Below are 23388 nucleotides of genomic sequence, written 5' to 3' on the forward strand. Positions count from 1 at the left end.
ATGGAATCCGTGATTGCCGTGACCTCCATGGCTAAATCGTAGCCTTATTGATAGGTTGTTTATGGAAATCCTTAAGCAGAGCAACACAGATTGTAATGAAGTGCGCTTTGAAGAGGATGGATCCTGGATGCCTGTAATATTGAAAAAGGAGTTGGAAGATACTACATCATAGAAGAAGGTTGAAAGTGTGCGGACCAAGAAATCTGGAATAAAATTAAAATAGATGTGATTTGATATAGCTCTAGACTGCATGTCTGAAGAGGAGGAGCAGAGATCTACCCCAAAGAGGTTGTCTTACACATCATCTTCATCACCCATCAGGAGTTCAGTGACAGCAGCTAGCAAAGAGGGATCAAGAGGTGATGGAAGGGAACAACATAAATGGCAGCAGCAAAAGGAGTAGCAGCTCCTTAAACACTCTGGCAAACAGGCCAACATCATTGGCTCATGGATCCAAAACCAGATTGACTGCGTTTTCCTGGAAGACCAGTTCTACCACCTGCAGCAGTCAGAATGGAGGACAGTCCTTTATAAACCAACACTTGACTAGTCAGAGCATGACCAGCAGATCCAGAAGACACTTTTATCTTTAACGACAAACACACAGACTACAGCGCGGCACACGTCCTAGTGGGCTGGGAGGAGCTATTTATCTCCATTGCTACAGAGAACCAGGTTTTTGATCCACAACGCCAAAGAAATCAACCCTGAGGAGACACAAAAGTGCTGGGTCTCCTGTGATCATTCTGACCGGGATTACACTGGCGTGCTGTTCAGAAGGTCACGTTCTCAGTTAAGTTCCTGACTGGAGAGGAGAACTATCACTCCGGATAGACTACAACAGGAGCTGTCTCCTGAACAAACAGTGTATTGCCATGCTCAGATGGTACCATACACTGGGCCTGATGTTCTGCCCTGGATTACGCACAACTCTCAACGCTCTCTCTATGGTGAAAATGTACCATGATGGCTCTTTCCTTCACCACCACGCTTGTATATCTACTGTCCAGTCAAAGCCATTCTTCACTTGCTTTGTCCATATCCCTGTATTTTTTTTTACTTCAGATACCAAATCAGATATTGAATGGGGGGGAGGGGAGATGAGAGAAGATTGAACATAGAGGTTGATTTGTCCTTTAAATTCAAATTTTACAGAAAATTTTCTGGAAAAAGTTGCCTTTTATTAAACATTTTAAAATAGGAAAAATTAAAGATGGAAAAAAAATTGCATCAAATGTGAGGTCTTCCAAAACTAAGCACGTTACATTCCATTCTTTATACCACCCCCCCCCCCCCATACACACTCACTCACAAACTGTATTTTGCTTAACTCTTTAACCTGCTGTTGTGTGTCTTTTATTCATTATAGGGTGTAAAGGGAAATGTTTACTGGTTCGCTTGTCTGAAAATATTTTTTTATGATAAGCTTTTGAAAACATGCTGTGTTTTCCTAGAGGAAGAAAGTAGGCAGCTCATGCTTTTTAAAATTAAGTAAAACTTCATGATATGACTATAGTGTTTCAGTGTCATTTAATGCTGCTATATGCTGTAAACTTCTGCTAGAACATGCAGATGGCCAGGTATCTGCCTGAAGGGCTGGCTCCTGGAGTTAACGATAGGGCTGCCTAGACAAATAAGACACTTGAAGTGAAAACTCTATCCCACTAGTTGTCATTTGTGAAAACATTGTTTGGAGATTAGATGTTAAAGGATAATAGAGGCTGTGGAAGGTACAAAATGGTACCTCCTTTTATTGGCTAGTACCCAAACTCATTTTGGGCTGTATACCTAACAATTCATAGGACCAGATCAACTCTAACTTCTTAAAGTGGAGCCATGTTTCAACACGGTTTCCAATTTCTATTACTGGCCGAGAGTGGTTGATGCCTAAACAATTTGAGTATACGTTGTAGGGAGGGTAGCCAATAGGACATACTGTATTTTCCTCAGTCTGCATGAAAGCTGCACTCTGGTACCAAAAAGTCTCCACACAATTTCCACATGAGATGGCTAATGGAATATTTTAGTAAACTTTTTTTTGTATGCTAAACAAGCAGTATGTCCTCACTGGTTCCGTAGGACCTGATCCAAAAGCCATTCAAGTAAATGGAAACTCGCTTTCATCGGCTCAGTAGGGTGGGATTTTCTAAAGGGCTCGAAGTCGGTGGGAGCAGAGTTAGGCCAAGGCTTAGCGCTTTTGGCAAGTCCATCCTTAATTCTGTTCTAAGGCCAGCAAGGAGGAGACCTTAAATCAGTCTTGAAGCTGATCAGTGTTTTCTGGTGTGGGCTTGCTTGCTTATTTATTTATTTGGAGCTGGAGGTTGTTTGTAGCTTAAAAAACGAGTAATATTCTGTGATTCATTATAAAAGAAGAGTCGCCATACTAGTCTGCTTTTAATTTTTTAAAGCATACATGCTGGCCATACCTGTTTAGCAGGAAAAGTCCTGGTTTATTTTTTTAAGCAAAATATTTATTACTGTTCCACCCCTACCATTCAACAAAGTTGTCCCAAATCCAGCACATCTGCGTTAAACGATTTATCACATTTTTCTCCCCAAATGTCCCTACTTGTAGCTTTCAAAATCTGGCAGGTATAGATTTTTTTTAAAGTGACGCTGGCAAGGCTTGACCTACCTTGACGACGACCCTTTCTGGAAGGGCTTCATTTTTGGCATCCTAACTATGTTTGGCTTTGTTTTCTTTTGTTTCCTAAACTGTTCTATGATGTTGCCAGGAAAATTTTATTGAGTTGAGTATTTGGCTTACTGTAAGTGACCTCCTTGGGGGTGTAGCATGGCAGTCTGTTGTGATGTGTCACAAAATCAACAGGTTGCTATTAAAGGTACTTAAGTTTTCACCAACTTAGCCTAAATACTCAAATGTGGCTAGTTTTGGGTGCCTCTGTTTTGGCTACTCAACTTGAGAGCCCTTTGCCAAACCCAATTTTCACAAAGAGGGATGCTCAGAACTTTGACATCTGGCCCATTCAAAGTGTCTCAAGTTGGCCACACAAAATCAGGTAACTTTTTTTTTTTTTTAAAGTAGTCCATTGATCCCAAAATGAATATGAAATTATCATCAAAAAGAAACAATTCAGATAAAAATAAGCACTCAGTATAAAGTCTTCAGTAAATCTAAAATGAAAGAGCCCCGGAGGAAATAAGAAAGGAAACAATAAAATAGAACTGAATACAAATTAATGGAGAAGTCCACACTGTTTAATTACTTTGAATATTATTCGGCTTCTATATATAAAAGGCTGGTGAAATGCTGTTCTAGCAAGAAAAAGAGTAGAAACCTTTCAGATCTGTGAAAAGCTTCTCCACCTTTTGTTTAAAGTGCTTTGAGATTGACTGCTGAAAAATGCTGTGTATGTGCTAAGTATTAATAAACGGTGGTTGGGGAAAGGTCCAACTTCACATCCTTTGTAAGGGAAACAAAAGTGAAAAATTCCCTGTGATTTTTTTTTTTTTTTAGGAAGGAGGGGGGTGGATTTGAGGGGGTGATGGCAAACTAAGGAAGGGAAATAGTTTTTAAGGGTGGCCTATAAAGTGGGGAAAACGGCTTTTATACCCTTTTTTAGTACATCTTTATCCTGAAACTTGTTTTTTTTTTTTTTTTTTTTTTTTGGGCCTCTTCTCTTTACTTGAAAGCATAGGAATATCAGGAATTCCTTGTTATACTGGAGATCTTTAATTGCATCTTTAATAAAAACTCTTCCAAGAGTTTGTTCAGATGTTTGGGTTCTATTGACACTTGTTTCACTCAGTCTTAAACAATTGAATAAAAACTGTGTCCCCTGTCAGGTTTCATTTCCTTGATGTTTCTGAAGTCCATAAACCTACTTAATTCTCCAGTTGTCCAAAGAGCCTTTCAGGAAAAACAAGGTAGCTGAGACTGGAATTTCTAACGTTAAAAATACGGGAAAAATAATCCTATAGGCCACCTTCACACATCATAAAGGAGCAAACCGATCCCAAGCATGACTTTCTTTTTCCCTTGCAGGTCACCTCCAAGAAGCTCGCCCTCCGATTCTGCCATATGCCTGAATGAATCTCCTTCAGTGATGTAGCATTTTTGCAGCTCCTTGCATATCTTTCAGTGCCATTAGGGAATCACGCCCCCTTCTGCTTGGCATTTCCTAGAGCTTAGCGTTTGTGTCTCTTACAGAACTCACTAAAATTGGCTTTAATATACTGCCTTTGCTTGGGGCATTTATTTCAGCACTGCTCGAAAGTTAAAATGTTAAAAAAAATATCTGTGGAAACAAACAGGCATCTCTCTATATAATTTTTGTGATCTTTCAAGCTTTCGAATCCTGTAGTCCTGCTAGATTCTTCTTAAACAATTTGGAAATAGAAACGAGATGAAATTTAGCAGAGGATTGGGGGAGGAGGGATTTTCAACAGAGAGATTTTGTTAGATTGCGAAAGTGCTTCAAGGGAAGAGGTAGAAGTACATGGAACCATGTAAAACTAAACTGGACAAAATATCTGAATGCACAGTAGGGGAACTTTGGTTGGAAGTGGGGTGGCAAGAGGTGGAGACAGGTTAGATGATCCATAGGTTTTGTTTGTGATTCCCATGAAGTGGAGGTTTTCTGTTTTTGTTTTGCTGCCTTGTCCACTCCCAAATGCAACCCACCCCATCAAGCCCTCTACCAAAGAAGACAAAGTTGTTTTACATATTTAATCCTGTAAACATTTGTACCTATGGATAAAGCTAACTCCTGCAGAGTTTGCAGAGGAGTAACTAACTATGTAGGATTGTGCCTTTGGATTTTAGATTTCTTTTTTTCTTCTGCTTGTAGAGCTTGCCACGGTTACTGAGCTACATTGTATCTTGACCCCCTCAGTCGCTCTCAATGCACCTTCACTCAGGTCTTGGGCCTTGGGCTGTCACTTCTCTTGGGATGGAATCCCATGGCTTTCCCACTTTCATTCCGGGGCCCGGGTTGCAGTCCACTCTGTACTGACCAGATTACCTCAGCAGGTCCGATTTACATTCAGTACCTGCAGTTTTCTGTTCCTTCCAGGAGCAATGATGGTGGTAACCGGTGGCCAGATAGCCATCAAAAAGCAAAGCATTATTTAGTTAGATTTTCAGAGAAAACAGACCATACGCCCGTCTAGCTTACCAGGTGCAAAACTGTCTTCCACATGGGGAAACCTGGCAAGTCTAACCTTCCTATAGACTTCTCTGAAGAGCCTCTGTTTGTGTCAGCTTGTCTTCTGAGAGAACCCAAGACAACTGACCCTGCTCCCCTCTTCTCTTGAGGCGGGCTGTTTCACTGTTCTTTTGATCTCTAGTTCCCAGCCTGGAAAAACAGCTGTGTCACTTCCGACTGAAGCCTGGAAGTCCGCCATTGTTTTGTGATTGCCGCCCCCTCCTCCCCCCGACCCCTCCTAAGTGTCTGCTCAGAAGTTGCTTCTCTGAGAAGCCATTGTGCTGCTTTCTTGTGTGTTCTTTCCAAGCCCCAGATCAGTGCATTCCCACAGGAATATACAGTCGCTTCCCCTCGTTGACCAGATCCCAAAAAGTGTTCATCAAAATGTACACCTCATTATTCTAATATTATTACGTGGCATTTCCACATCTGTCGCAGAGTTTATGGCAGCTCAGTTTCTGTCTGCTGGCAGTGAGGGAATGTTCGTTTGTTTTTGTTTGTTTGTTAAAAAACTGTGTAAGCTTTATTTTATTCACGCTCATGTGGGTTTTATTTTTTCCAAAACCAGTTACTATTTCAATGCAGATTTTTAGCTTTTTTCCCCCCACTCAGGGGATTTAGTGGGAAATTCTTTCCACTGTGTTGGTTCAGCAGAGAACAAAACTCCCCTTTTAGTTTTCTCAATGAATATGATCTAGGATGTTGCAGTGGGTTTTGAAAACCATTCCCCCCCCCCCCCCCCCGACACACACACATCTATGCCAGAGCAGTTGTTGGAGAAGGGGATAAATTACCCCGCTGGTCAGGATTATGGCTTTCCAGAGAAGGAAAAATAAAAACTCAGGCCATACAAGTTTCTGCAGCTGGCTGCTAATGATTCCAGGGCTGGCTCTGTTCGCTTCCCTGTGTGTATTGTGTGTGGGGGGGTGGGGATAGACTGGGCTCTTGGAATGCGCTTGGGCAGGCCTGGCTGACTGCAAGGTCTGACTGGAAAGGGGATTCCCTTGATCTGGTATGAAAGGAAACCCCAGGCTTGTGGGTCTGTTACTGCAGTGCTAGGAAACCAAGGGCTGGTTTTACGTCAGGCAGTTGCTTCTGCCACTGCTGGAGAGCTGCAACTGTGCAAACACAAGGGAGGAATGGAAAAAAAGGGGGAGGAGAAGCAAAGCAAACAGTGGAGAGTCTCCACCTTGCAGAAAGTGCATATCAGCCAACCTATCTTCTTCTTCTAGCCTGACCTGCCAGAAAGCCAAATTCGCTTAGGGGCTAGGCTCAAAGCTTGGAGCCTGGAGCTTTTTATTGACCTTAAACTTCTTGGCTTGATAAGAAAATTGAGCTTGTAAGAATTGTTGCCTGCTGAGGTAGTTCATTTCCGTTCTCTGCTCACCCCGACTTAACCCATTCATTGCCTTATGGACTCTTGTTTTGTTTTGTTTAAAATAAAAAACCCAACAAACCCAAACCAGTCCAACTGACACTAAGGCTTTGAGCGTATGTTTTATGGCTGGCCTTTTCATAAAGGTGATCTCCTTTTATACTTTTTGTGGGGAAGGGGGAGGCTTTTTATGATGTATAAAAAAGATGTGTGAGGTTCCTTCTCCTCAAACAGGGTTGGCAATTTGTTTTCCCCCCCTGCCTGAGTGCTTTTGTTTTACTTGTTTGCCCTTGTTATCGCTTGTTTTTCTGGAGGGCTGCTTAGAGGATCAGAGACCTAGACTGTCCTTCCTCAGCCCTCAAATAAAGGGGGCACTAGGATGTTTTGACTATTTTAAGAGTTTTCTCCTCATGTCTTTAGCAAGAGTTGGAGTTAAATAGATTCTGGTGGGTGTCAGAGATGAGTACAGTACCTCTAGACAGATACACAGGATGGGCCTAATCCAGTGCCCATAGATGTCACTTCCACACAGCTTTGGGTCTAGCCCTGATTGTGACCGTGGAGTCACTGCAGTTACTATTGCTGCATTCTCCAAAATAACCATATTTATGTGACTTGTTTTCTAGATTTTATTTTGTCTATAAAGGTCCCATGTCCTGTAGACATGGGTACAATTTAAGAAAACGCCCTCATTAAATACAGACCAAACCTAGAACCAGCCAGCCCACGGAAAGAGGCTGGCTGAATAGATAAGTCTTGCACTATATGGCTGGCCTGAGTCATGTTACTTGCCAACTTCTGAGAAGTGGTGCGTGGGAGGCACATTTTAAATAAGCTGGAGCTTGGGTGGTGGTGGGGGCGCCTAGCCCCTCGCCGTTGTGGGTTTGGGATAGGGTTGTGGATTTCAGGTTGCTGGCTCATTATTTCCCAATTTCTTCCTAACTGCTCCCCATCCCAGCTAGAGAAAGATATTAGATTTTACATGATACAGGTGAACCAGTCAGGGCTTATTTTCTCTTTGGAGGAGCTGTGCCTGGGCTCTCCAGATTACTCAAGCCATTGGGGACCTCTCGGCATCTTCCAGGGCAATGACATTTACATCCTGGTGAGCGCACGTGATGCCAGGTTGGCAAGGGCCTGTTGCTGCAGCTGCGCTGATCTGGCTCCCTGGGAAAGACGAGAAGAGGGCAAAGTAAAATTAGCTAGGAGTTATTTGCAAAGCGCTGGGTTGTTCCCGCCGTACTAGTACAGATTCTAACGGCCCATCAGACCACTTGGGAGGTGAGTCCCAGACTTGAGGGTCCCTCCCTGAGAGCTCTCTGCTCCTAGTTCAGATGTTTAACTCGGGTGGCTGCTGGCGTGGGTGCCTCAGCTGGGATGGGACATGAGGGGAGAGACAGTTTCTAAGGTACCCGTGAACTAAACCACATTGGGCCTTAGAGGTCAAGACCAATAATTTGGCTTGGACCTAGAAGTAAAATGGCATCCAGGGCGACTATGGAGCACAAATTAGTGGAAGAAAGCAGTCTGGGTAGCTTTAGTGAGATTTCTGGAATCTGTGCTTGAGTTCTTAGCTTTATCATGTTTTCAGTGACGAGTGATTATATTACAGGGTCATTTTCTAACCAGTCTAGCCCATGTTTTATTTCCCTTTTCTCCACACATCACAGAACCTGTGGGATCAAGATGCTATGAAAAGATCAAATGTCGTATTTCTAGATGTTCAGGTTTCTGCGTGCAACATGGCCAATTATTTGGCAGTAACTCATGTTGGCTCTTGGGCAGATCAAACATGAAATCTGACCTTTATTTTCCCTCGGAAATTTATTGTTTGTGTGGAAAATACTGGACTAAATAGTGCTGGCTACAGTCAGGTATAGTGCGGAAGCTTTTTACTTGTACAGCTATGTCATTGTACCTCAGTTATGACCTGCAACTCTGTTTTTCCTCCCCTGGACCTTACCAGTGCTGGGCTGGAGAGTGGTGGCATAGTCTCCAAAGGGAAATCATGGCAGCCCCACCACTTTTTTTAAGGCATTTATTGCTGGACTAGGCACAGCAGTGGAGAATAAGTTTGCAGAGTTGTCTCACGCTATCACCTGTTTTAGTGCAGAAGGGAAACTTATTTTCCAACTGCAGACTGTCCTCTGCTGAGGAATGAAACTGCCTGCATATTTCTAAAAAATAATTGGAGTTAATTTTTTGCTGCCTTTTTACAAATCTGGATACCAAGCAAAGATTTGCAGCAAAGATTTCCAGTTCTGCAGCACTGTAGGGAAAAACCATGCATTGTCAGGGGACTATAGGGGAGGAAGGGAGTAGCCAACCTGTATTGTATGTTTGTAATGGATCACGTAGCTAAAATATTGGAAGGATGGTCTTGTTGTTAAGGCACTGGACTGGGTTTAGAAAACCTGGATTAAATTCCCAACTGTGCTGCAAACTCCCTGGGCATGTCAGTTAATCAGTTTGGGGTGAGTAATTGGTTTTGATTTTGTTTGTAAGAAAGTTCTGAGGGTTTTCTTTTAATTCATACATTCATACAGGGCTTATATTTGGTTCATATTTGGAAGGAACTCAGGACAGAAAGGAAAGGTACTATCCATGGAACGTCAAGTAAATATATGTGTCTTCCTTGGCTACCACAGAGCACAACCATGAATTTCTGGTCATTGGGCTATTAGTAGTTGTTGTATAAACATAGCCCTTAGAGGCAGTAACTGAGATTAAGGTCCCATTGTACGGGGGTATTGCACACACACAGAGTAAAAGATGGTCCCTGCCCTGGATAGCTTACATTCTATAAAGACAAGACAAATGGTGGGAGGAAGGTACTATTATTATCCCCATTTTACTGACAGGCAATAGAGGTACATATTCAGTGACTTTCCCAAGGTCACACAGGAAATTGTAGTAGGAAGAGAGCCTGAGACATAAGCCCTTGTATTAGAGGCCTGGTATGAGGCACGACATGCTTACACATTCTGGCAAGAACGGGGATGATATTGCAGAAATACACATTCCTAAGAAGTGCTAGTTACAGAGTACTTACACAAACACATCCCAATGACAAGTGGTACCAGAACATCCCGATATCAAGGATGGTACAAAAATATTCCCCAAGGATAACAGGAACACACGGACCCCTCCTAAAAGATAAGGTCAGGATGACAGTACGTAATAGAGATGTTTTGATCGAACCAACATGTATAAGGTGATGGGTGATAACTAGCCATGTCAGGGGGCAGTAAGTAACTATGTCAGAGGGGCAGTACTAACTTGTTTGTATTGGGGTATAAAGATGTATCTCAGAGGGAGTATTTTTGTCTGGCCTAGGGAGGAACAGGAAGTCCCGCCGATCCATTGTTATGGACATACCTTCATTAGTGGTCCGGTAGCGTCTGCGGAATACTAGTCCCGTGCTTTGACGACAATAAACCTGGCTGGGTGCCTTCCTCCTGTAACGAAGCTGCCTCTGGCGGAACACAACTGAGAGTATCAATTCAGGACAAATTGCTTAGAGCAAGGCAGTTACAGCCCAAGGCTGGGTTTCCTTTACTATTAAGGCACACCAAACCAGCCAAACAGGGAGGACTTCGGTCTCACCCCACTGACTAACCAGAAGTCATAGAAGCAATTCCCTCAGATACTCCAATTTTTCAGTATCACCACCAGCACCACTCTTTATGGGGATGAATGGTTATGAAAACCAATACCCAAGTAAAAGAAAAAAGGTGGGGATTGTATATTGGGAACTCCTTCCTCAAACACCCCAAATTTGGACCACCTGATGCTGATGAGGCACAGCAATTTTGAAGACAATTTGAGTAAGCTTGTGCATTATAGAGCACTTAGAAAAATCATCTATTAAATTGTAAGCAAGTTTTAACCTTAACTATAGCAGACCTTCTGCTCTGTTACAATCTTGAGATTGTCTAATGGACACCTCCCTTCCATTCACCATCATGTAACACCTCTGTGGCAACTACAGAAATTGCTCAAGTAGAAAAGTAATATTAGGAAAGTTTTTATGTTGTTTTTAGCTGTCTCTTAATGAAATTAGGCAGATGGAAAAAAGGAGGAGCCAGCTGCTTGTGGACTAACCAGCTTTCCCCAGGCCCTCAGCAAGTACTCTGCAGATCACTGGTGGTCCAGGGACCATGGTTTGAGAACCATTACTCTAATTATGGTCTCGTACTATTCCTAGTATTGTATATTTTGGTGCACTATGCAGAAGTTAAAGTATACATTCAGGTAGAACAAATACAAATCAATAAACCCCAACCTCCCTCTAAAGCGAGAGAGCTACTAACACTCATGGTTTAGTAATTGGACCATAGTTTACGCTGTACGTTGGCGTTTTACTATGTAGTGTATATTCTTGGGTCATCAGATGATGGTGTATGTCTTGGGAGGGGGACTTAACTGGTGATTGTGGGTTTACAGTGTGGACTGAGGATGTGTGTTGTGCATCAGTGTTGAATATGCCCCTGGAGCAATGGATGGACAAATTTTAAATAACCTTAAATGATATCTTCTTTGTGTGTTGTCTTATTTAGCATTGCTGGAGGTTGTAGTTGCTCTTGAACGGTCACATCCCCAGACGCTTACCTTTTCTCATGTGAAATATTCATGTGCTTTGCATATGTTCATTGTACAGTATTCAGTTAACTTTTTCTTTAATGCAAGCAAGTTTGCTGTTGCGGTTTGTAATTTCTTTGCCGAATGTAGGTAGCTTGGGTTTCCAAGCTACAAGCCCTAGTCTTGGGGTCTGCTTACTAGTGAGTAGCAAACAAAACAAGCTTCCTTTTATGCAACCAACTTCATCTTGGACTGTTTCCCCTCTCTCCCCCAGCCCTGCCCTGCCCTGCAGAAACGCATGGGAGAGAACCCTACACGCAGAGATGAAGGCATCTGATAGGGTGTCAGCATTTCCTGTGTGAATCGAATCTCCATCCCATTCTGTTACACTTCTGCTTTGTGACTACCGGTGTTTACTGTACAAGGGCTTTCTTGTTAAATGGCTAACTTGATGCTGTGGTATCCCTTATCTCTTTCTGTCTCTGGTGTGCAATAACAAACGTGATTCTTGCTGCTGCTTCTGAGAGGCCCTGTAAGCCTTTCTCCCCTCCCTACTCAAATTGCAGCTCAGGAACTGGTGCTTTCCACGTGTGACCCTACAGAAGTGAATCAGCTGTAAGGTGCAGAATGTACTCTTGGCTGCCCTGCCAGCCTACTAGGTTAAAAGGAAAGTGCAGAGAAAAGCATTTGTGTGGGCCCCTGGAGTTCTCAACCTGGGTGCAGCTCACAGAGTGAGCCAATAGCAGGTGGAGTTGCATGGCTGGGAGCGCCTATTTATCAAACGTTCCCAGCAAATGGCGCAGTTCTGAAGTATGCAGGGTGGTTCTCCCCAGGAGAAAATCAAAGATTTTTCCACTCTGGAGCCAACCTTGCAGCTTTCTGCTGCGTTCCTGGTGACACTGCGACATTCAAGAGACCTGAGAGTGTAAAAGTTCCACTGGAGAAAATGTTACAGGGAACAATCCTGCACTGGCCCTGGGGAAGGACTGCTGATCTAGTGTTCTTTCCCATCTGGTGCCACTGAGCCGAATTCTCTTTTCACATCAATGTAAATCAAGAGTAACTCCACTGAAGATATCAGAGCTTCACCAGTGTAAAATGTGTGGGTGTGACACAAGAATGACTATTCCCAGACAAAAAACTACATTAGAATGGAGTTAAAGGTGAGAGTAATTTAGGACTGGGGGGAGCATTTTATAAGGGTATTACAGTTGTCTCCAATCCGAACATTATAAACCAAGGAAATTCAGAATTAAGGTTTCACTTAAAAGAAACCCAAACGTGGTAAGAGATATACAGTTAAGGCACTCAGATGACCTTAACTCTGCCCTGCAGTAACAATACAAATGTGATTGTAGTGTGTTTGATCCCAGATTAATTTAAAACAATTTTTAAAGATACGCTAGATTTTTTTTTTTTTAATACCATCACTGTAGGGTGCTATTCTGTGTAACTCAGGTGAAACTACAGGAGGTGATGAATAGCGGAACTCCTCTATGTCTTCAAGTTGGATATTCTCCAAACAGGTGATCAGACAAACTTGCTTTTAAAACAAACCAGCAAAGGGTTTTAAAGCCAATGAAATCCATCAAAAGCTTTCTCAAAAGCACAGAGTGAAAAGCTGCCAATCTGAAATTGTGTAAACTGTCACTGCAGCTTGAAACACAGCAGATTATCTTTTGTGATGAGTTTTTGAGCCGAAGTGTGGGTTGAAATTTAGTTGGTTAAAATAACAATTTATGTTTCATGGCGTCTTGACGAACAACGGTGTCCCAAAATGGTGCTGTCTGGTTTTCTGTTCTGTGTCATGGATAGGGTGCCATATCCTGGCTGATGATAGTTTGGGGATTCTTGTTCTTTTAACTGACCTCCTGTTTTTTGTTGTTTTTTTTCTTCCACCTTGATGTTGGCAGAATCTAGGAAATGAGGCATGTGTCATTTAGTTCAATATAAAAGGAACTGATTCAATCACTCCCTTTCCCTTTCAAAAACTGAAAACCTTACAAAATGAGATATATGGCCTAAAGAAAGCTAGTCATAGCAGATAGATAAGCACCCTTGTGGCAGCTGATGAACATCTATTCTCACATACCTTGGCGAGAGGGGACACTGTTGAGCCAGTAAAGTACTTGTCTTTCACTGTACACTATTCCTACAACACAGTGATTTGACTTGAATGACTCCAAGCCAAGGTCAGGTCCCTCCTTATTGCCCCACTACTGTTTTCTTTAAGCTTGGGTGAGTGACTGGAGGATGATGGCCTTCATCATCTTCCTTCCTGTGGTGGTGGTCTTCTTTTTTATATGAATTTAATGTGGTGAAAGGTACCAAACCAACAGCCACTCTCTCCATAGTCCACAGAGCAGGTACGTTAGCAGGGCAGTATGTCTTTATGGTCCACGTGTGAGCTATACAGTGGCATTTGATTTTGACTTTACCTTTGACGAAGTTGGGGGTGGTGGTGGTGAGAATCTGAGAGTAGGTCTCTGAAGCGAATGCATTGGGATAGAGAAGAAAGGCATTGTGGGATTATCACTCTATAGGGCTTTGTGGGGACAATCTTGATATGTTCCTTGTTTCACCTTGTGACAGCAGAAATACCTCCCATAAGGGAAAGATAATTGATTCTTAAGGACGTTCCTAAGAAGGGGCGGGAGAGAAAGACTTCTTAAAATAATCTTGTCTAAGGGAGACAATGTGGTTTAATGGACAGAGCACTGAACCAAGTCTTGAAGACCTGGGTCCTATTCCTGGCTCTGTTACTGACCTGCTGGGGGACCTTGGGCAAGTCACTTCCCCTCTCTGTGCTTCCCCATTCTGTAAAATGGGACTAGTGATACTTTCTCCAGTGCTTTGAGGTCTATGGATGAAAAGTGCTGGATGAGAGCTAAGGAGTAGTATAGCGCCACGGGGTCCTGGCACGGGACTGGGGCCCCTAGGTGCTACTGCAGTACATGTGATTTAAGAACCCCCCCCCCCCCAAGTAGACTTTGTTTAGGGAGGTAAAGCAAAGCAGGACCCCCTAGAGCGGAGCTTTTTCAACCTGCTGATGTACATTTGTTTCTTGTGCCAGTGCTGTTCTTCCTCCCCCTGCCACAGAACATCTTATCAGAACCCTTTCCTCGGTGTGTATCACCAGCTGGAATTCCAGGCCATGTTGTCCACGTGTGGCTTTGCCAAAGCAATCTGTTGGGTGCAACCCCTATTCAGTCTCCTTCGCGTCACCTGAGTGTTGTGCTCTTACTCCTTTCTGTTGCCAGCCTGAGGGTGTCCATCCCGCAAAGGCAGTTTATTTGGATTGGCAAAGGACTGAACTATCAATATTAGTCAATAGTAGCAGTATTCCGAGTGCCAGCTCCAAATCTGCCCAGGATAACCAGTCTCTTTAGATGCCCTTAGAGGAGGTCATGTCAATATTTTGCAGCTCGGCTAGTGCACCAGTTATTGCATGTGTGGTGGGAGGGTGGGAAGTGGAGAAATCCAAAGTGACAAGTAAGTGGCAAATCTTTAGTAATCCCTCTGGGTATCCACAGTAATGATATTAAACACAAGGAAACTCTGTTGGTACTCATATGGATGCTCAATACTCAAAATGCCATTTTAACCTAGTGTAACCGGACGTGGAATCCTGCAGGGCCTCACAGAATTGCAAAACACGGACATGTAAGAGAACCCTTAAGGCGTCACCTGTTTGCTCTGTTTGTCTTTTTAAATTGGCTTGACTTTTAAAAGCTGTTGTGATTGTTTTGCCAGGGAAAGTGGGGGAGCTCAGCATATCAGCTCTGGTCACCTTTACTGTGGTCTCCTGGCATGGTTTATGCAATAAACTTGTACAATATTAAAATTCCACATTTCCTGCTGTCAATGTTGTTTTATGGGATTCCCTCTCTAGGGCAGGTGGAATATGAAGACTCCAGGACAGTAGCCCCTATACAGCTGAATGAAATGACTTGCAGGAGATAATTACAACCACTCCCATTAGGAAAGAAATTGTGCCGGGCATTGTAAAAAATTGCCCACCTTTTCGTTCTTGTGTTTGAAATTGGTCTGTAATTTGTTGGCTCTGCTAACCAAAGCATTTTATTATCTTTTTAAACCGGATGGCAGAATGTGTCCCTTCTGTGTGTGTGAGAGAAGAGAAGGTGGCAAAACAGTTTGTCCTGCCCTGAGAAACACTTATAAAGGATCAGAGGGGTAGCCGTGTTAGTTGGATCTGTAAAAAGCAACAGAGAGTCCTGTGGCACCTTTAAGACTAACAGATATATTGGAGCATAAGCTTTCGTGGGTGAATGTCCACTTCGTCGGATGCCTTCCACTCTTTGACCTGAGTGGCAGCTGAAGGCTGGGAGAGGGGTCAGGCAGTAATTATTTAATGATAGTAAGGCTTCTGTGACTTAGCAGCACCTACACTGCCTTAAATTCGTAGCCGTGAAATTCTGGTGTAGTCCTTCGGAACGTAGCCTCTGGCTTCCTTCAGTCCCTCCATTTTCCTGTGCTAAAGAAGAACAGTGCTGATCACTTGTTCCGTCCATTGAATGCCCATGTGGCCGTGCCGCCATGGGGTAGTGGTCAGAGGGGTGGATGAGCCTCAGCAACTTTTCTTATTCTTGCTGTTGATTTCAATGGGAGCCAGGTGCCTTCCACTCTTTGACCTGAGTGGCAGCTGAAGGCTGGGAGAGGGGTCAGGCAGTAATTATTTAATGATAGTAAGGTGTTGAGAGTCAAGAAGTTAAAGATTCATAACTGTTAAAACACACATTGTCAACACCACATGTCAAAATATACAAAGTAAATATCCCTAAATCAAACTCTTAATTTCTCAAGCAACATTTTTCTTGCTTTGCGTATCTGTTAATTTTGATGGTTAGCGATAAAAATATTTTTTTCATTGGTTTGCGTGTGTATGGTGAAATGAATATTTGCGGGCATTTACTGATAAAAATCGGATCCCTCCAAGCCGAAGTGTAACTATTTGAAGGGGATGAAGTTAGGTTAGGAAACTCATCACAATAAAAAAGTCTCTGCCTCTGTTACTAGTAAGACCTGATGCTATTAATTGAAAAGTTGAACAAGTTTAATTTTTTTTTTTTGTCGTTTACTCTTTGCATTTCTTTGAATGAAAATAGACAATGGAAAATAGATGAGTTGGTTTCACTTCCTGGTTCTCATTCACCAGCTCTGTGCTGTTGCTGCTGTATGATGATATAGAGTTCATAATCGAGGTTTGAGTCACCTTTTACTTTTATCCAAACCCAGCCTTAATTTGCAGTTAGAGTAATTCAAGCACATTTGGCTGAAATCAGTCCTGGTGAAACTCCATTGAACTTACACCAGAGACAAATTTGGTCCATTAATTGGTATCCGTGAGCACCAGGGCTTGGAAGGAAAGCTTGTGTTTGCTGTCAGTTACCTATTTCAGTGCTTCACTATTAACAAAAACATCAGGCTGAAGGCTAGGGTCGTGTCTCTCAAGGCCCATTGAACAGAGATGTGACTCAATCCCTTAGTCTGCTTTGAAAATTTCAATCAAAGTAATTGGTATTTAATTACATGGACCTTTGATTTTTATTTTGGTGAGCGAACAGTTTAGTACTAAAAGTGGAAGGAACAGCCTATTGCTGAGGGAGTTGATAGGGCATTGGAATGGGAATCCAGAGATCTGGCTTCTATTCCCAATTGTCACTTAGCTGCTGTAGCCGCCAGCAAGGCACTTCTATCTGTGTGTCTGTTTCGCTTCTTGCTATTGGTCTGTCTTATCTATTTAGATTATAAGGTCTTCAAGGCCAGGATTGTGTTTACTATGTGTATGTACTGGGCCTAGCACAATGGGGTCCCAATCTTGATGGCAGTGCCCAAGCACTACCATACTATAGATAAATAACATTCATTCTTTGCTGGCTTATGAAATCTGGATTCCACAGGCTGAATTCTACTTTGTTACACTGATGCAAACCGAGGAAGTCAGTGAGCCAAATCCCCGCCATCACTCCCCCAGCTTAACCTATGATATGAATCTACTGAGAAACCAACTTTTGAAAATGCAGAAAGGTTTGTTTGCTCTGAAAGACTTTGCTGGAAGAGTTTGACAAGCCCTGAAAAGTCCCATCCCTGCTCTCAAACAGCCATCAGCTTGCGACTCCAGTATGCACATTCTAGTCTTCCTCCGTACAAAAATACCTGTTACTGCAGTTTGGGGTTTTTTTAGTGAACGTTTTCAATGCTGGTTGTTTTTTTGTTTTTTTGTTTTTTAATGGAGATATCCTATCTCCTAGAACTGGAAGGGACCTTGAAAGGTCATCAAGTCCAGCCCCCTGCCTTCACTAGCAGGACCAAGTACTGATTTTGCCCCAGATCCCTAAGTGGACCCCTCAAGGATTGAACTCACAACCCTGGGTTTAGCAGGCCAATGCTCAAACCACTTTTTGTTCATCCTATGTTAGAAAAGGGTCTGACCCTCAGGTTTATAGCTGAGCTTTCTCAAGTTCAAGGGTGTTTGGATTTGTGTTTGTGTTTCAGACTCCTCTCTGATCTGGACATTACCTCTGTCCTCTCAATTCTCATCTTGCAGTGTTTATCCCCATGCCCCCTCTGCCCTTAAGTTTTATGGGGAGAACTCAGAACTCAAGTGTACTGAATATTTGTATACCACAGCTAGTGTAGTATAAATACCTAGCTAGACAGTGCGTGAGCGTGTCTGGCTTTGTCATATTACCTATCTTGCTCAGTTCTACTTGCTTCCTCCACAGAAGGAGAAATCGAAGCTTGTGTGAGATGTTTTTGTTCATTCCTTTCAAAAAAGATTCTTCTCTCTGAAATGTGTCTGCAGTTGTGAGTCACCAGTGCTTTGCTATGAAATGAGAATTCATTCACTGAATGCTAATGATATATATATTTTTTAAAAAGAGACCGAGCGTGAGAGAATGAACGCCCTGGCTACCGCTGAGAGAGAGTGATCCAGCCATTTGCATGAAAAATTCAATGCATCTTCGTCCTCCCCCACAGTGGAAGCACTGATACTTGTCTGGGCTGAAACTAACTATGCTTTAGTGGACCGAATATGTACTGTGGTGACCCTCTGGACCTCTGCACCTTGGTGCATCCCTTTCTGCTTTCAGGAGTTGCCTGAAACATTAATAATGTGGACCCTGGTGTAGGATGGTTTCCCAGCTCCCAACCCAGGCTGAAATGTGTGCATGCAATTAAATTAGAGTGCCCAGTCTTACGGCCTTTTGACAGCAAGTGGCAGGATCTAGGGAAAGTGGAAGAATTGGGATGTGCCTCTTGCCCTTCCCCCAGCTCACACAGTTTTCCTCTGTCCTCCCTTGGGAGTCCATCTGCCATCTGGACCGTATTCCCCTGCCTTCATCATTATTAGCTAGAAGTACTTTGTCCTGCTGGCTGTAGTGTGGCAAACTATGGCAAGTGCAGGCTGTGTAGGCTCCGCCAGGCTTCTACGTAGCTCTGTCAAATGATGCAAAATCCCATAGAAACCTTGACAGTGCACTGCGAGGAAGTCCGGTACAGTCTAGCAGAAGCTACTGTTCTTCCAGATCCCCCTTCTCATTACAGGGCTGTCTGCTGCATATAGAGAAAAATCTAAACATGGGTCAACCTTAGGTTGTGTTTGCTCCTCCCGGGCCCCAGGTGTGAAATGCAACAGGGAAAGTTATTGTAACCCCTTGATGGCCAGAGAGAAATAAAAACGTTAAGGCTTTAAAATTCATTGTCTTTGGACTTCCCAGAGCTAGAAGTCAGTGCTCTGTGTGCCATTGGAAAGCTGGTTTTCTGTTAGAGTAAATCCCTGAGGGAACTGGCACATGAAGTGGGCAAAAGTGAGTGATAAATACATTTATAACTCAGCTCTGCAATTTATCACTTGGATGTCACCTCAGCATTTATAAGCCTGTGTGCGCCTGTGCGTGTATGAATTGAAAATCATCTCTATGACACTGATTTCCAAAAATAACTAGGGTTTTTGGGTGCCGGATTTGAGGTGTTTTGGAGGTGCCTGACTTCCAGAGTGTGGGTGCTCAGAAATTTCTGAAAACTGGGCCCTTTTCATATGGCTCAAGTAAGGCACGCAAAATCATAGGCCACTTGTGAAAACCTTGGCGTGTGTGTGTGTGTGTATGTGTGTGTGTGTGTATGTGTGTGTGTGTGTATGTGTGTGTGTGTGTATATGTGTGTGTGTATATGTGTGTGTATGTATGTATGCCAAGATTCATTCTCTAATGTGTGTGCATGCATATAAATATATAGACTATAAACAAAATAATTTTCTTGTGGGTTGTGGGTGGGAGTACATAATTGCAACACATAATATTGCATAGCCCTATACCTACCCCATTATTCCATCTGAGTGTGGAAACATTAGACTATTAATTATGTCTGAGACTTGAGGGAACTTCCTTTCCTGTTGCATTATTACAGTTAAATATTTTCATCCGTAGGAATATGTGAGAAGTCTCTGAAGCTTGTAGTCTATCCTGTAAATCTTCTGAAATCACCTGATAAAGAGTAGGAGCTTTTTTCCTTTCAGGCTTTTATTTTCACCTTGGGGCAGGTATCCGCTTTGCTTGCCATGATTAAGATGCAAAGCTTTGCTCTGGTTGAGAGATCGGTCAGGGGCTGTGCTCCTTAGAACTGACAGATTTACCTCGGAATGGTGGAACAGCAGATGACTGGTTAAAGCCGGAGAACACCCTGGATTGCTAAGGGAGCTCAGGGCATCTGTTGAATGAGTATTTGTAGGGGCTGGCTGTGGGAATTCTCTTCTGCAGGTGCCCAGAAGCGACTGATAGTAACGTCAGTGACCCAGCCAGTTGTAGGTATTGCAAGGTGGGGTTTAAGTGTAAAAAGAGGGGTGGGAGAAAGGGCTGATGACCAAATAAAATAGTCAAAATATATGGTTGGGAGGTACTGGAGAGCAGTCTATAGTGAATACTGAGACCAGTATAATTAGTGACTTATGCAAACTCACTGGTGTTTATGGTTACCTTGCCCTTCCATGCTCTGTTTGTCTGTTCATCCACCTATTGTATATTGTCAAAATGCTAGGCTGTGAGCTCTCTGGAACTGTCTTTGCACTACTTGTTTGTACAATGGCTAGCATGACGAGGCCCTGATTTGAGACCTGCAGGTGCTACTGCAGTAGAAATGATCAATAATAAAAGTGGAGGTTGTTAGCACCAACTGGCGTTTGTATATTCCAGGCATATCAAAATACTAGTGAGATCGGTGGAGAGATAGGTGCCGATTTAAAAGAGGGACACTTGAACTATTTTTCCAATAGTCTCAGCATTTCAGACCCAGAGGAATCGTATTTATTTTGAGCATCATCCAATCCTCTGGGTACATTAAATATATATAGGACCAATATCCAGAATTCAAGAGCCAGCTCCACCCATGTAGGTACAACTCTTTCCCCCCCCCCCCCCCCCCCGCCCCCAGCAGATGCATCAGAACTCTTCCAAACAATGGACTTTCTGCCTAATATCTTTCCCTAGGAGAAGAATGAGGAAGAACCTCTGCAAAGGGAACCTTCCAGGGAATCCTCCTTCCAGCAGGTTGTCTCCTGGGAGGAGCAATCTACTCTGAATCTTCCAAGCATATGCTGTAAAAATATAAGGAAAAATAGCCAGCAGCCGTCCCTCAAGGGGGAGTAAATTCTGGTGAAGTCTGTGGCAAGTGTTCAGAGCTGTTTTTAAAAAGGAATTACTTTATGGGTTAGTTCTGATTCATTCATGGCATGTGGGCATGTGTACTGGAGAGACTTACAGGGATTTAATCAGATACCAGTCAACCAGCCAGGTGCATGTGGGGAGAATGGAATTCTCATTTGTATTTATTTCTCAGGAGGTTGCAAGTGTTCTAAAATAAGTTGAGGAAGGATGGTCTTGAGGTCAAGGCACTGGCCCAGGACTCAAGAGATATGGTTCAATTCCTGGATCTGCCACAGACTTACTATGTGACCTTGGGTAAGTCACATAGTCTTAAAGTGCCTCAGTTCCCCTCCTGTAAAGTGATGATAATACTTCTCTGTCTCACAGGTGTATTGAGAATAAAATCCGTGTGCATGTGTGAGATACATCAATGATATGCTAAAACCCAGACAGACAGAGTTTTATATATGACCAGAAGCTGGCAAAGGGCCCTTGATGCTGGCAATGGGACTCCTTTCTGACAGATGGGATTTTGAAAAGTGTTGGCCTAATTCTGCTCCCATTGAAGTCAATGGTAAAACTCCCACTGGAGCAGTGTTAGGCCAACCTTGAGTTCTTTTAAAAATGTCACCTTTATCTTCTCTCTTGTACTCAAAGGAGGGAAAAACACAGAGCTAGTCTGGGAAGGAAAGTATAAGTGACAGAAATAAATAAATAAAATTAATTCCCTTTTGATCGGTTGACCTTCCTCCCCCTCCAGACAAAGGCAGACAAGCTACGTACTTTGTTAATCTCTGAAATGTTTGTTAACCCATATAGTCTGTTAAAATATAATGCTTGTGAGAGGTACTGTAACTGACAACTCTTCTGATGTGGGACTGTTTTCAGTACAAGCTGGATTTCCAAATGTCTTTCAGGCCATCAAGGTTTCAGGCGAATGAGGGTCTATTCAGTGTAATTACTAGTCTGTCAGGGAATGTGACTCTATCTTGGATAACAGGGAGTTTTGGATAATTTAGGTTGAACTGTATGAGCAAAGTGAGGGCTAGGCAGTTTAGTCTCTTGTCAGGGTTGTCAAGTTTGAAAGAAGATGTGTATTTTATTGAAATTCAGTAACCTCTGAGTAATTCCAACCCTCTGCTCTGACCCCTTTGCCTTCGCCTGGCTGCACTGTAATGGCGAAATGGAGAATGGTTTTCTGTTCTTTTAAACGAATGTTAGGAAGAGCAAAGGAGAAACGCGGACACTATTGGGAAGAATTATCATGGGGTAGAAAAGGAAATGAATTCCAGTTTGGTCTCTAAAGTGCATAGTGTTCTCCATGCAACCAGCATCCTGGAGGCATCATACATCTCACCTCTCTTCCTTAAGATTTGTTAGGCTGTCTCTTGTTGTGTTTGGTACATAGATGCCTTTTTTGCACCCCTTCCAAAGTTCTTGGGGCCTGAGGTGTGTGTATACATGAGAACATGTGGTTTTCACAAAGCTTTCTAGTCTAACCACTCAACCAGTTTCTTTCCAATGCTAAATTCTTGTGTCTGTTTCCAGATCAATAATATCTCTTCTTTTTCTTTTCTCTCCTACCGCGTCTGTTCCTTGGCATGTTGGTGGAAATCTGCAGAACTCCCTGCTGAAGAAGGTAGGTGGAATTATATTGACTCTGCTTTTTCTTTTTTCAACTTCCCCTTCGCTCTTGGAGCATGTCTCTACGTATTCTGGGAGGGAGCTTAGTGTCAGCTAGTCCCTTGGAGCCTGCTGGGAAGCTCACAAGGGACCTGATTCAATGCCCATGGGAATATTTTGCAGTGGAGAGAGTTGGAGACCTAAGAGCAACCCCAGTTACATAAAGGCAAAACTTACCTGTACGAGGTTTAGGAGGGGAAAGCAAGCTGACTTCACACTCTTGAGTGACGCTGTCTAGAATCTTGAGCTGAAAAATTGACCTTGAAAATTGTCTCATAAAGGAATTTTTTAACTTCTTGATTCTGGTACAGCAAATTATGGTAAAAGATCATTCTCTGGAAATGTTAAAAAGTAGCTCCTACACATATAGAGCATCCTGACCTACAAGGCATCCTACCCTAGACCAGTGCATATCTACTATAATTATAATACTTTACACTTACGTAGCACCTGTCACCTGTGGTTCCCAAAGTACTGCATAAAGATTATAAGCTTATACCCATTGTGCAGGTGAGTAAATTGAGTCCCCAAGAGGTTTAAGGGACTCCCCATGTGTCACATTGAGAGTCAAAGACATTCAAAAATAAAATGCAGGAGTGCTGACTTAGGTACAGATCCTCAAAAGTATTTAGGTGCCTAACTCTCATTGGTTTCACTGGGAATTAGACTCTAAAATACCTTTGAGGATCTCATAGACTCATAGACTTTAAGGTCAGAAGGGACCATTATGATCATCTAGTCTGACCTCCCGCATGATGCAGGCCACAAAAGCTGACCCACCCACTCCTGGAATAATTCTCTCCCTTGACTCAGCTGTTGAAGTCCCCAAATCGTGATTTAAAGACTTCAAGTCGCAGAGAATCCTCCAGCCAGCGACCCCTGCCCCATGCTGCGGAGGAAGGTGAAAAACCTCCAGGGC

General features: G+C 43.0%; 1 protein-coding gene across 2 annotated transcripts in view; it reads left to right on the forward strand.

Annotated features, from left to right (window-relative positions):
* Positions 1 to 23388, forward strand: part of ATP2A3 (ATPase sarcoplasmic/endoplasmic reticulum Ca2+ transporting 3) — a 135548-nt gene that overhangs the window by 23424 nt on the left and 88736 nt on the right. For both annotated transcript variants that reach the window (XM_065418464.1, XM_065418463.1), the window contains exon 2: positions 22408 to 22425. In XM_065418464.1, coding sequence (XP_065274536.1) covers positions 22408 to 22425 — 18 coding nt within the window. The remainder of the gene's footprint in view (positions 1 to 22407; positions 22426 to 23388) is intronic.

Source organism: Emys orbicularis, chromosome 17 (genome assembly GCF_028017835.1).
Source record: "Emys orbicularis isolate rEmyOrb1 chromosome 17, rEmyOrb1.hap1, whole genome shotgun sequence".
Lineage (NCBI taxonomy): Eukaryota > Metazoa > Chordata > Testudines > Emydidae > Emys > Emys orbicularis.